Source organism: Festucalex cinctus, chromosome 5 (assembly GCF_051991245.1).
Source record: "Festucalex cinctus isolate MCC-2025b chromosome 5, RoL_Fcin_1.0, whole genome shotgun sequence".
Classification (NCBI taxonomy): domain Eukaryota; kingdom Metazoa; phylum Chordata; class Actinopteri; order Syngnathiformes; family Syngnathidae; genus Festucalex; species Festucalex cinctus.
Genome location: NC_135415.1, coordinates 31,372,818 through 31,387,027, shown reverse-complemented (window position 1 = coordinate 31,387,027; position 14,210 = coordinate 31,372,818). Strand labels below are relative to the sequence as shown.

Here is a 14,210-nt window from a genome sequence, read left to right as displayed (position 1 = left end):
TTTTGACATATTTGTTATTAAATTATTAAATCCCCATGCTTTCAGAACATCTAGCAAATACCGGGTCAAATTGACCCAACATAGTTTATTGTTGTTATTGTTTTTGCTATGAAACTTGACATCAACAAACTATATTTAAGTTTGTCATATGTTCAATGAAAACAGTTAATATTAAGTTAGAGCAATGTTTATTGTATTGGCTTTGGAACGTTAAAGATTACGGGTCAAATTGACCCATTTTGAAGTTTAAGAACTACAAATTTTACATCAAATTAAAATGGTTCATTTTGACATATTTGCTTTGAAATCTGTTCATCATGAGCTATAAATTTATTATCAGGGTGCTTTTGGAACATTAAAATTAGTTCGGGTCAAACTGACCCAAAAGTTAAAGAACTACAAATAGTAGTATTTTATGATGGAACATTAGTTGATAAATGGTTCATGTATGAAATATTTGGAATGAAATGTGGCGATGGTTAATAATGTATATTGAAATGCATTTGTATCATTAAATATAACCTCGGTCAAATTGACCCGGGATCATTATTGCTGTTCGTCAGAAATCAAACTAACAGAAGGCTTAAAGTGCACCACTGTGTGCATTACATCGTGTACCTGTATAGACAAAAGCACACAAATGTATTTACCTAAATAAAAAAATAAAAAAAGTAATTACTTGTATTAATTGGACATCAACATTTATCAATTTTCAAGTGCGAAATGATGCTTCATAAGACTAAAATATTTGAATAATTAATAATTTTGAAATAGACTTTTAATTAATTGAAATGCCACACTGGCATTGTGACTCGGGGAAAACTGTAATGAAACAATAAAAAAATGGATTGCATATAGCCATATAGTCATTAAAAGAGTCTGAAAATAGCAACTAGCGATCATCTGTTCTGGTCGTGTGGGTCAGGAGCTCTGACACCTCCAAAATTCCTCCTGTCAGGCAAGAGGGCTATTTGTATTCCCTCTCATTAGGCAATTTGACTAATGACCTGCCGCGGCTGCGGAGCTACTGAGGGACCCGGAGCCTGGCACCCTCTCCCTCTCTCAGCAGCCTGAGCCCACAGCCTCCATCGGAATGGCACAGATGGCATGCCCAGGCGACAAAATAAACGACAATATGTCTCCGAGATGCTGTCAGGCCTGGCCACCATTTCTCATGTCAGAGTGCGGCGAAGGGCTGTGAGTGGGCATAGGGGGGTCCTCTTCCAGCTTACTTTGCTTCCACTCACCATTATCTGCACAGGTGACAGAGTGCCGGCTCTGCTACTAGAATAGCATTTCCATGGTCTGCAAAAAGAATCCCCCTCAAATTGAGAGTCACGGTGACATGAGTGCGAGTGCATTGTCTAGCGAGGCTGCACATGGAGAGCAGGCACATTGTTGGAATAAAATAAATATATTTTCCCAGTTGCTTTACTTGCAAATTCGTCTCATGTAACATGCATGTCAACATTGCACTTTATAGGGCACTCACTCTATTACTTTGAAACTTTTTTTTTTTTTTGTACTTGTGGGACTTTTTTTCCCCCCCAAAACTTATGTAGACTACAACTAGTACAATATTATATGTACATGTCCCTACTGGTAGCAGGTGACGCAACTCACTTCACAACAAACGGCATTTAGCAGATAGTAAACAATTGCAAACGAGATGACGATTTGAATAGCAAAAATCTGCATATACCGGTAATTGCCGCCCACTGAAATGTAATTTTAAAAAATGCTGATCAACATTATATACTGTACAATTTCTACAAATAATAATAAATAAATAAATAAATAAATAAAAGGGAAAAAAGGGGCCAATTACTGGAGGGGGAAAAATTACAACAACAAAAATTCTGCAGATGTGTCAATCAAGGTGCCACTGCATTCATAATTATTTATTTGCTAACCGGGAGGAAGCACACCATTCAACGGCTTTGTGACATGAGGTCCATTTTGAGTACCCATTCAAGTATGGCTTGTTGTTCAGAAAGGACAAACTTCAGTTAAAAAAAAAAAAAAATGTAGATCTTTTTTTTTTTTGTAGTTTTGGTTTGGGGTCATTTTCATCAAATTTCATCAAATAGTCAGCCTGTAAAAACTACTAGACAGAGATCAATGCAGTTGTGCTGGATTAGTGAAGTGTAAAATAAAAGTTCATCAACATTCCTAAAGCTTCACCCGTAAGATGTGGTTGAGGTAATGCGGGTCATGCTCGATCAACCGCGCATATTTTGCCATCAGTCAGCGTCCGGGCGCAACGCAATAAAGCGCGTGTGCGCTTGGCTGTGTCCGCTGGAGCCCTGGAAAGGCAATGTATGGCGTTGCTCAAGTCCTGGGCGACAGCGCATCCAACACCGGAAGGGTGAGGGATTAGTGCTCAAGATGGCGTACGAGGGAGCCCTTCCCGCCCTGAAACAGCCATTCATCTGTGCCCAGGGATCGGAGATGACAATGCAGCCATTGCTCATCGCACCTGACGGAGCCATTAATAAGGCAATGATCCGCACGGGGCCTGTGCTGACTCCGTTCTTTACACTACAATCACTCAAGCCGCAGGGTCCTCCTTACTTAACGCCACCTCCGTGCTCACCGCCATGATCGTCACCATCATCGCAGCCGCCGCGCCAAAAATCCGAGCTGACGTTTTCCTATTGACTGCTCTCACATACTCCACATGCCAAGTAACTACCCAATCCTTCCACACTGCCATACACGTGAGGTAATGGACCATTTGAGCAGCTCCAACCTGCTTGGTAATGGAGTTCTTGGCCACAAGATTGTATTTACATTACTTTTGCCCTTTGTGTTAGATTCTAGCGGGGTGCAGATATCCATTTCTTAACACCAAGTCATCTTCAGCACCTTTCCATTCATCTGGGTGCAAGATAGCCCCGCTAGTATGGATGGTGGTGGAATACAAAGCGAGACCCGGTTTAAATGCAATAAGGAAAGTCCCTGGCCTTCAGCGCTGTGCAGCCATCTGTCCACGCCACGCAGATCCATCAGCCGCTGCAATCTCGGTCCTCCATGGCCGGCCGCCTATTGATTCAAATGTGTTCCCTCCCTCTCTCTGCTCCCACTGATGGTAGTCGTGCGTGTGGATTGTCTTGTTTGTATTTTCTTTTTTCTGAACTTAGAAACAAGTCGTCTTACGTACGAGGGATGGGAGATGAGCGCACTTTTTGCTTGTGACACGATGCAGACACTTTCTATTACAATTTCATCAATATCATTCAAAACCATGAACGAGTAGACAACAGTAAGCCAGAACTCACTGGCTTAGCATTCAGCTTTCAGCATTCCCACGCAATTTATCCATAAATTGCACTTAGTCTAGTTGAAGTCAGGTATTGAAAACAGTCAAAAGTGACACCATTTTTTAATGTGTTTGTTAATAGCGATATTTGACAAATGAGCAGCGTGTGATACCACAATAGTGATACGTCAATTCCGAATACGTACACAGTCACTGTTTTTCGGTTAACGAAAGGAAGCGAAGGGCTTGAATAGTAAGTGCTTGTACTAAAAATTACAAAACACACGCGACCTGTTTACTGTAGTTGGTTTTCACTATGGAGAATTGTTTAGACTCATCAGTTTCAATTAAATATGGGCTTCTTTTTTTTTTTTAGGCAAGTTTATTTATTTATTTGTATAGCACATTTCATACACAAGGCAACTCAATGTGCTTTACACGAGGAAAGACAACACATAAGCATCAAGAAACAGTAGTTAACATTCAGAGGAAGAAAAATAAATAAAAATAGGTTACAAACTAACAATCTTAAAACATTATTCAACAAACTTTAAAAAATTTAACATAAGGAAGTTTAAAATGATAATGATAAAAATAAAAATAAAAAATAAAAATAAAAATAAAAATAAAAATTAAAAAAACACTTAATTAAAGCTGTTTAACATAAGGTAAATTGTTCAGTGGACTTTTTGCTTACAAGTGCATGAAATCCATAACAAGCAGCAGTTTGTCAGAAAGCAAACCGTTTAGCCTAATGCTAACAATGCAAAATGCCATTGATGGGCTAACAAATAGCATTTAGTTGTAGAATAAAAAAAATCACAAAGATCTATAGCATTTTCCACAGTATAATTGGAATCTATCACAGACTGCCAATTTTCATTATTATCAGGTCTACTCTTGCTTGCCATTCTAGCTTGTTATTTTATTCCCACCGTAGAGCCAAAATTATAAACGAGCTTACCCGCACCCGAGCAGCCGAGCGTCATTCAAAGATGAGATTGTTCCACGACCAAAGAAGCAAAGCAAGTCAGGAGCAGCTTCAGTTTACACTTGTAAATGTATTTTTCCATGCCAACTGGCTGAAGAACACCATTTGGAAAGTCGGCCCCTGTCAAAGCACTTTGCGGCAAGTGTCGGAACTCCATATTCTTAGAGTTGGTTTTTTTTGTTGTTGTTTTTTTTAATGAGGCCAAGCAGCTGCAGTTTTTTTTTTTTTTTTTCCCCCTTCAGCCGTAAGCGAGAAGCTTTGTTGTATCTCTTGTCACCTTGTGTTAATTTGTGCCCTGATGTTTCTTACTAAACAAAGACCAGCACTCTCGCCTGACAGTGGTGACACCTTGATTCCAGTGCCGGATGCCGGCAGTACTGGGTTACACCATTAATAATCAACTGGCAGCCATCACACCATTTTAACCACGATCATTATGATAAAGGGCATACACTTAATTACAGGCCTGCTTAATTATAGCTCTGTTGAAGCTCGTTTGTTTGGTCAAATGCTAATTATACCACCGTGCTTTTGGCAAGTCCTCATTTCAATCTACCTTTTTTTTGTGGGCTGAACGCTGTGGCGTATTTTCATGCAAATTTGATATCCGGCGTTTTGTCTTTCTTCTTTCAATTTTTCTGCGCCGGGTGTAAGTGTGTCTTTGTTTGTGAGGTGAACATCTCTCTGACAAGACCCAATCAGCAATAATCAAGAGTAATTAAAGTGGAAGAGGGTTGGGAAGGGCTGGCTTGGAGGAGAGAAGCAAAGAATAAGAAAAGGCTTTCATCTTGTCTCTATGGATTGGTGGGAGGGGTTTGTGTCGGGGAGCCTGGAGATGTTGATAGCTTTGTTGCTTCATTATGCCACATGTAGTTTTGTTCAAACACTCAAAATAAAGAAAACTATGACATTCTTGGGAGAAAAAGTCACATTTAAAAAAAAGTTTTGTCTTTTTTTTTTTTTTGCAGCCATGGATGATGTGCCCTTTGGGATCACGCGGCGATTGTGTGATACATCAAAAGAGGTAAAATCATACACAATACAGAAAAAAAAAAAAAACAGTATAGTGTACAGTGTATGAAAGTATATTCAATCTTAACAAAGATATAATTTCCTAAATTTAACCTAAATTTGCTGATTTTGCTTGTTATTTTTACTTCAAATGAAATTGTCAGACAAGGACATTGTGCTTATTTTTACATATTATTATTATTATTATTGGATCAAGGTGTCTTAGCCTTAAGTGTTAACAGCCAGTTTTAAGTACTGTGAGACTTAAAACGAGCATTTTCCACATTTTAAGATGACGACTAACCAACATGAAAGGCCCCGAACTGGTTTTTTATTAGATGATTTTTCTTATTTTAAGATTTCTTTTAAGTATGAAAACAAATTGCGAGGTTTGTTATATTTACTAAGCTCATTTTTCATCTTTCCAAAGTTCCAATATCCAAATTCTGTGGTCTAGTGGTGGAGTACCAACCTCAGACTGGAGGTTGGAGGTTGTGGGTTCAATCCTGGCCTGGGTCAAACCATAGACAATAAAAATGTGACCTGTTACTTCCCTGCTTGACACTCAGGTGAAGTTTACCCAAGAGAAAAAAAAAATACATATGTATTTTAAGAAAATAGTTCTATTTATTACAGCTTGGAAAAAGTCAACAGAACTTTTTTTTTAATATATATATAAATACTATTTTCAAGACGGCTATGGTTGATATGGGAAGAGTATTATTTATTTTTATTTTTATAAATCTTACAGGTAAATTTAAATACATTTTTCTTATTCTGTTGGCAGATAATTTTGCTTATTTGAAGATAGAACTTTCCTATTTTACGATATGTTTTTTATTAGTTTTTTTTCTTAAATTTTCTACTGTCCTTTTTGCACCTATACATAATAGCCACGTCAAGATTTGAAATTGAGGGGCATACTTTTTTTTAACTTGATTTACCTTTAAATAAATACATCCTAGAGTTCCTATCTGAACCTAAAAATTCCAAACATCATCACGTCTGGCCATTTTGTTCTCTACTTAGGGAACTTCTAAATGTCTCTGAGCAGATCTTACCTTAAGTGCGCTCTTAAGAGGAAGCATTCTTAAGGAATAGCTTTTACCTTTCCTAGGATAGGATCTACTCTTCACTTTAGGAGAAATTCTAAGAAAACATGATTCTGGGAATGTTCTTTGATTTTGGCCATTAGGAGGAACTCTTTGCACGATAAGGATATTTAGGATTTCTTCTTCTTCTTCTTCTTCTTTCCGTTCCTTCCACTGTCCTTTCAATTCTCATCCATACTCCTTTCTTTGGCGTTCCTTTCTTCTACTATCCCTTTATCTGCTCTCTTTTCCTTCCCCTCGCCCCGAGTGATGAATGCATGCAGTCAGGCAGCGCTGGCTCAATGCAGTCCATTTGGCTGGCTGGCGGCGGTTGTCACCATAGCCGGTCCGTATTGACACAGAGGCAGAGCATTAAAGATTTTAAGCATGCTTACTTAGCCATGAGCCTAACCGCCATGTTTCTTGTGTTTTGTTTTTTTTCTTCTTTTCCCCCCTCTTCCCTTCTCTCCATGCTTTTGATTTCAGATGCAGCAAGTCAATTTAATGGGCATTACGATCAAATCCCTGGCAGAGATCGAGGAGGAAGTGAGTAGAGGCTTGCAACGCTCGGCTGCAGCTGCCGCCGCTGGCCCGGAATGCAAAGCAAACAGTCTCGGGCTTGTAATTAAGTGTCTGAGACAGCGAGACCCTGTTGGCTCCACTAAGCCCCAATTGAATAAAAGCATGCCCTGGCTAGGCAGCCATTTCCTCTTAAAAGCTTTGTCTAACTGTTCCAAAGCCCTTGACTTTTAATTCTTCCCCCCAAAACAGTTCAATCAAACATCTCTGGGAATGTTGTCGGTTCTTCAAGTTTTGATCTTCTTTTAGTTCCTAATCAGCGCAGAGAACATGCTCAATTTCCTCTCCACACTCCAGGAATTAAGACCCTGTGTATGTGTGTGTTGTTGTACAGTATACAGGTGCGCTTTAAATTGAGGGGAAATGGGGAAATCCCCCCCCCCCCCCCCCCCCCCCCCCTTCTCTCTCATTAGCACGGTAGTGCCAGGAAGTGACAGACCACTGTAAAAAGAACAGGTGCTGTTGGGTTTGAGATGTGTTCCGGAGCAAACGCTCGCTCATCAAAGCAGGTGTCTGTTCTGCACTCCTGCCTCTGTCTTCTGTCACAAAGCATCCAAATCACACAGTCGCCACGCTGTCATACGGTCATCTGATTGAAGCTCACTGTCAAAGTCGGCATTAGCCGTGCGTGCGTGCGTGCGCGCGTGCGCGCGTGCGTGAGCCCAACCTGGTTGCTCATCCGATCTGCTCTCTCCTCTCCTCTCCTTCCACAACTCGTCGCTCCCTCGCCTGCTTTTCCTTTCAGCGGGTGTGATTAGCAGGCGGACACATGGTGAGCTGAGCTGGGGAAGGGAAGGGCATGAGAAATCATTAATTACAGCCGCACTGGAGCCGATGAAGTAAATGTGAGATAGTGTAACACGCTGGATTTAGTGAAGTGGACGACAGCACAAGATTAATGGCGGGGCCCGGCTGATGAGGATGAAGTCGCAGCTTAGCTTGATAATTAGTTTGCGAGTGGAAGCATCCCTCACAATTGTGTTATTTTTACTTCTCTCTCCTCTTGTTATTATCCCAGGATGATATCTACAGAAGAAGCAGGAGAGAAATAGCATTAGTGAGACTTTTACAAAACGTAGCACAAGTGCTGCTTTTCATAGCAAACTAGAATCGCATCAGAGGAGCGGAGACCTCCTCCAAGGCCAAACAATCCTCCTTTGGATCAGCGCATTCAAAATCCAAACATTTACTCACGTATATTCTTCAATAACATGCATGCATTATTCACAGTAAAAGTACGTAAACATTTTTTTTCAATGCCCAAATTGGAACAACAGGATCAACATCAAAATTTTGCAATGTATCCCTTGACCCATTCGACAAGTTTTATGAAAATTTGCAAAATTTTGTTTTGCATTATCATGCTAAAAGCATTCACACATTTTTCTATTTTTTCTTATCTTTCCACTACTTCTACATTTCTCAACCGATTCAAATCAGTCCGACTTTAATATGCTCCAAAAATTCACTTTTTGCACCCTATTTTTCTCATTCCAAACATTCACAGTTTTCCCACAATTCAACGTTTTTCACCCCAAAAATCACCTTTCATTGCCAATGAGACGTTCAACAATTTGCTCCCATTTAAAATTCAAAATGTTTAGCTCGGTCATTTAACCTTGGGATCAATGTTCAATATTCCCCCTATTGCCAAATTGCAAAATTCCACATGTTTTAAACCAAAAAAATGTCCCATTCATTTTGAGAGTATCGTTTTTGTATTGTATCGTATTGTTCCTATTCAAAATTGAAAATATTTTTGCTAATTCAATTTACCTTGCCACTCACTATGATATATTTCGCCCACACAAAACCTTTCAATATTCCATATAATTCTACTTTTTTTTTTTTACACACAAAAAATCCCCATACATTTTCAATGGCACAGTCAACAATTTGTTCCCATTCTGCATTCAAAATTTGGAGCTCATTCAGTTTATCTTCAGAATGATTGTCAACCTTCCCACAAGCCCCAATTCCACATACCAAAAATTCCACATTTTTCACTCACATATTACATACACATTTTCACCAGTTCTATTTAATTGACTATAATTAATATGATTCCACATAATTTAACATGCATTTTCACCGCTACCATTCAAGGTCACTTTATATTGTTCAACATCGTTCCAAAATCATTCAATACAATTCAATACACATCTTTCAACATTCCACTTAATTCAATAATTTCACAATTTCTTTCTGTATTTTTTTCATTCAGCATTCACACAAAATTTCTCTTCAAATGGTGATGTACATTTGATTCGTTCCACTAAAGTAAAGTCTTTAAAGTGTTCTTTAAAGACTTTACTGGTGTGTACTTGAGTCTTTCATAAATAAATAAATAAATAAATACATAAATACATAAATGAATATTGACTGGGAGAAAAACACTGCTACATTTGTCTTCTTTTCTCATCCAGAAGTTGTTCCTGTTTGATGTCCATCACCTTGAAAATATGGATGTCTGCAATTGATGTGCTCCCTGACGTGATATTGAAGACTGCAGCCACACTTTTGTAGATAAGACCAATTCCTAACAGGCGTCAAAAATGCTGTTGGTTCCAGCAATTAGGCATTCTTTTCATTTCCCAAATGACTCGCAAAACTTGCGGATATTATAATTGCTTTTAGCCACGCATATCTAATTTGTGTCTTTTTAAGTGTTAATTAGTACACAATTTAAAGTGACGTCTTGATGTGGTTTGCTCTGCTGAAAGATGTTGGCGGAGATTTGGCTTAATGATTTTAGTTTGGGGAGCGTGTGCACACATGACAGGATTTTTCATGAGCACCTCAGCATGATGACCTTTCGACATTGCTTTGGGACTCGGCCTGTGCGTTTGTGTACGTTTCTTCCTGCGTGCTTGCATCGAAGAGCCACAGAGGTGCACATGGTGTGAGAAGGGAGCGCTCCAAATGGAGGTGGAATTAATGAAGACAACATGTCACATATTTTTGCCAGTGGAGCAGGAAGAGGAAATGAAGCCGGGCTCGTCTGGGCGAGCGAGCGCCGCCCATGTTCGAGTGTGTCACTGTCCTGTCAGCCCGTGTGGAAAAGTGGCAGACATTGATACATGCTCGCCCCGATAACACCCCGTTCCCCCATCCATCATCCACACACATCTGAATACATGGACTACATACGTTCAGAAATACATACAGACGTATACTCGCTGCACGGTATTCCTTATTTGCTGTGCCAGCTGTTGAAAGTGAATTCTGGCGCGGTGGGGGCCTGAATGACCCCCACGAACAGGGACAGGTTCCGAGGAACCGTGAAGTAGATGAAAATCAGAATGTGAGGTGTTCTGATTGAGAGAACCCTCAGCTCAGTGAGAGAAAGTGCACATTTGCTTTTGTGAGAGAGCTGGAACAATAATTCAAGTGATCTTATAGCACCCTCTAGTGTATTGTTACAGTAGTACAACTATCTGAGACACGTCACAATTAGAAACGTTAACAGCAAAGTTAAAAATCAATAAAAATAAAATAAAACCTCAGCAACAAGGTGAACAAGAATGATGTTTAAGTTTTGATATGTTTACTTGTGAATTATAATTTTGTGTGATTTGTGTTTTGTATATATACCATTTATCAGTTAATTAGATTTGCACAATAGAATATAGAAACAATTGTGACCAAAATTGGAAAGAAGTGCCATTGGACGTAATAACAACTACAATTATGATAATCATGATTTGTGTCTTTCTAGGGCAGTGATTCCCAACCACTGTGCTGATATCCACTTTAGCTTAATTGGCCTAAACTGTCTTATTTATTTAGTATTATTTATAAACTAAACATACAAATAATATATCTATGTCCATTTATCTGACAGTAACATATAGTGATAAGCAGAACAATTAACTGCTCCACCATTTACACAACAGAATATCTATCTATCTATCTATCTATCTATCTATCTATCTATCTATCTATCTATCTATCTATCTATCTATCTATCTCTCTCTATATATATATATATATATATTATATATATGTATACATAATTTATAATGTGTGATTATTATTATTATTATTATTATCATCATCATCATTATTATCATTATTATTATTATTAGATATATTGCCTTGATAAATTTCTGATGGAAATACAGTAGGATATGCTCAGTAAATGTTACTTGACAATGAATGATTTAATCACCAGAAGGGGGCAGTATAACTTTGTTTTCTCCCTATTCTGTGTTCGGAATGCTGTGCATTACTGTAAAAAAAAAAAAAATGGCTCAAGTACAACAACAACAACATAACAATAACTTGACAGTATTGTGTTTTGAAGTTCTGATTTGAGTGTAAACATGCATTGAAGCGTGTATTGTCATTGCAGCATAACGTGTTCTCTAATTGTGTATTTCCTCCCCATACAGTTTCACTACAACTTCAGCACGGAAAGAAGCATTGTTGTATAACAACTCTCTGAATTCCTTCAACATAACGGGTGGACAAAAGCAGCGATCTGATATCAATTGATAAAGAGCAAACGTGATGGTTTTTTGTTTTTTTTTTGTATTAGCATGGCTTTGTTCAATGTTAAAAATGTTTAGATTCAAATACATTTGCCAGTCGGACTTTGTAAAACAGTTTCTCATCTTTTTTTTGGGAGGAAAGTATATAAATGCTCAAAAATAAATCCAATTAGCCACTTAATGTGTGTATTTTGAAGTTGTCTTATACGTTGACATTTGGCACCAGTTATTTGCCACTGAGGGAGCAAAACTCACTGAACCAACAAATGGAACCACCAAGAAGACTCCACTTGCCTGAGTCTCGCTTTTGAGGATCCCTTGATGCGGTTTTGCGTTACCGTTTCAGTTCTGCTGCTGGAGCAGAAGTGACAGTCTGAAGATTCTTCTTCTGCAGAGGGAACCGTTTTCACGCTTGCGTATTGAGGTGAAGTTCATGTCAGCGATTCCCTCAAGCGATCTGATCTGCATACTGTACATGCAGTGCGTATATTGCATGCCACATGGATTCACATCCACTTGCAGACCGTTGGAGTTGCATGCAATATATTCCGCCACTGGCATACGTTAAAAGTGAAGAGCTTTAAATGGATTTATAATGTCAATATTGACTTTTCGATTTCCTTCCGTTCCTCCCTTATGTAAACTGGGAGGACAGTAATTCATAACAGATAGGAAATATGAGGAACATGTGTAATTAAAACACAAGTACACCATCATGAAAACATCATTGTACGACAAGCATTTTAGCATTAGCAAAAAGACAAAAAAAAAAATATATATATATATTTTATTTTATTTTTTTTTACACACCACTTAATGAACATAGTTTATCTGTGCCTCTGTTGTCTAAAAACTATTTCAATGATGTTTCATGTTTCCTCATTGACTACAGTATTAAATTCTACAAACACATCCCTGCCAAAAAGACTACTTTTATACTAAATGTAATATATCCTAAATACTAAATGTATCTTAGAAATGACAAACAAATGACATACACTCTAAAAAGAGAATTGTTGAACCACGACCCTTGTGAGGAAGAAGTGGTCAAGAAAACGGATGGATGGATTTGAGATAACTATCGATTCTGAACTGCTCCAGATGTTCAGTCGTGGCACATTTGCGTTTTTGTTTTTTAGTGGTGAGATGAAGACGTGTTTTGTTGTGTACGTGTCAGAAAGCGTATGCATGGCCTGTCAGTGAAAAAGTGTGACAATGGAGGTCCTGGTGGGAACAGGTCGAGTCTGCAGATGGGCACGTAGAAACAGTCCTCAGAACTGCATGCCGAGAATCATTTATCCCCTTTAAAAAAGAAAATGCTGCCACAGATGGTTTCCATTTTCTATTCACGCCTTTTTGACGAGGCAAATAATGATTTTTGGACCACACTTTGAAAATTAAAATAGATGCGTGTGGGTATATGTGTGAGCTTGCGCTGAGGAGAAATTGAAATAGCAAAGAAATAATTGAATGTGGTTCGGCAGATCCGTTTCCAGGCTTCCTCGCTGTCTCTCGGCCGTCAGGCCTACTTGAGTGTTTTCGAGGGTTTGGCTCACTGAGGCTGACTTGAACTGGTGAGCAGCACATCAAAGCTCCGCCCTCTGCAAGTATGCCAGATGTCCCGTGGTCATTTTTACGCTCACACCCGAGCGCATGACACCGAGCGGTGTGTAAGCATGTAGGCAGGGGCGGATGGCCTGCTTGGAAATTGGAAAAGGAAGCCCGGATTTATGAGCTGCTTTGAGATGCTGTGTTAAGACGGGCTTATACCTGCCACTCTCCCTCCGACAGTCCCGTTTCCCCCCCTGCGCTTGGGTGACCGCAGACTGATCGAGGCGAAGGGAGGAAAGGCAGAAGGCCTGTCAAAACAGGTCCTGCATGGCCAGACTTGGACCTACGGCGAGCAAATGCAGAAAATCACGTGGACTATGCTGTATTTTGAAAATGTTTAGATTCCATCCCACTACGCCCCCTAGTGGTTGTGAGCGCATACAAGAAGGGCAAGAGGTCATTGGATGCTCACAAAATGCTTTGTAAAAACTTCATCTGTTTGTATCATGGACTTATTTCCATCTGACTCTTTGCTCTCTCTCTTTCTGACATCATCCAACGTCGACGCATCCCACAGAGACTTCAAGTGAGAGGTTATCCGTGTGGTCGCCGCCCCACCGCCACCTCAACAAGCCTCCTGGCTGCACTCCAGCAGGACATCAAATATGAGGTTACATGAGTGATCTCGCAGAACACGCATCCCCCCCCCCCGGCCCCGGCCCCGCCCCCAACACAGCCTCCGCACCGCCATGCTGCGGCCGCCACATGTGAGTCAAATTATTCTAATTGAGCGGAGATGTAGTCGGGTGTGATGTGATCTCTCTCTTCATCCCTCCCCCCTGGAAGATATTTGTCAAATGACCAGCAAGCATCTTTTGCCCCGCCTCTAACACAGAAATCAATGAACTCCTTTCAAGTCTGATCAAAGTGCTCGATCACCACGCAGGTCTTTCCACAACCTGCGGGACAATTAGCTCGCTGTTGCACATACGTTAGGACTGGCGCGGACAGAAACAAACAGGAAGTACCCTAATGGGGGCCATTTCCACATCATTCCTCCATTCAACTGCCAGGTATGCATACTGGTACGTATTTACATACGCCACTGGACTTGTTGTGACAAAGCGCAGCAAGACTGCGACAACAAACAGTTTGGACATGCCCATGTCGCTTTGGTCCACCGACAGGTGCACTGAGCCTGTCCACCCTGGAAGGTGCCACTTGCATTTTAT

General features: G+C 39.8%; 1 protein-coding gene across 3 annotated transcripts in view; it reads left to right on the top strand.

The window, feature by feature from the left end:
* The window catches only part of mvb12bb (multivesicular body subunit 12Bb), a 34,310-nt gene extending 22,724 nt beyond the window's left edge, over window positions 1-11,586 (top strand). For 2 of the 3 annotated variants that reach the window (XM_077522733.1, XM_077522732.1), the window contains exons 8-10: window positions 5,222-5,277; window positions 6,842-6,901; window positions 9,364-9,465. In XM_077522733.1, the coding sequence (XP_077378859.1) occupies window positions 5,222-5,277; window positions 6,842-6,901; window positions 9,364-9,414 (167 nt within the window). In that variant the 3' untranslated portion in view covers window positions 9,415-9,465. Of the gene's footprint in view, window positions 1-5,221; window positions 5,278-6,841; window positions 6,902-9,363; window positions 9,466-11,328 lie in introns of those variants that run through there. The other variant, XM_077522735.1, reaches the window with a different exon arrangement.
* Window positions 11,587-14,210: the final 2,624 nt, after the last annotated feature.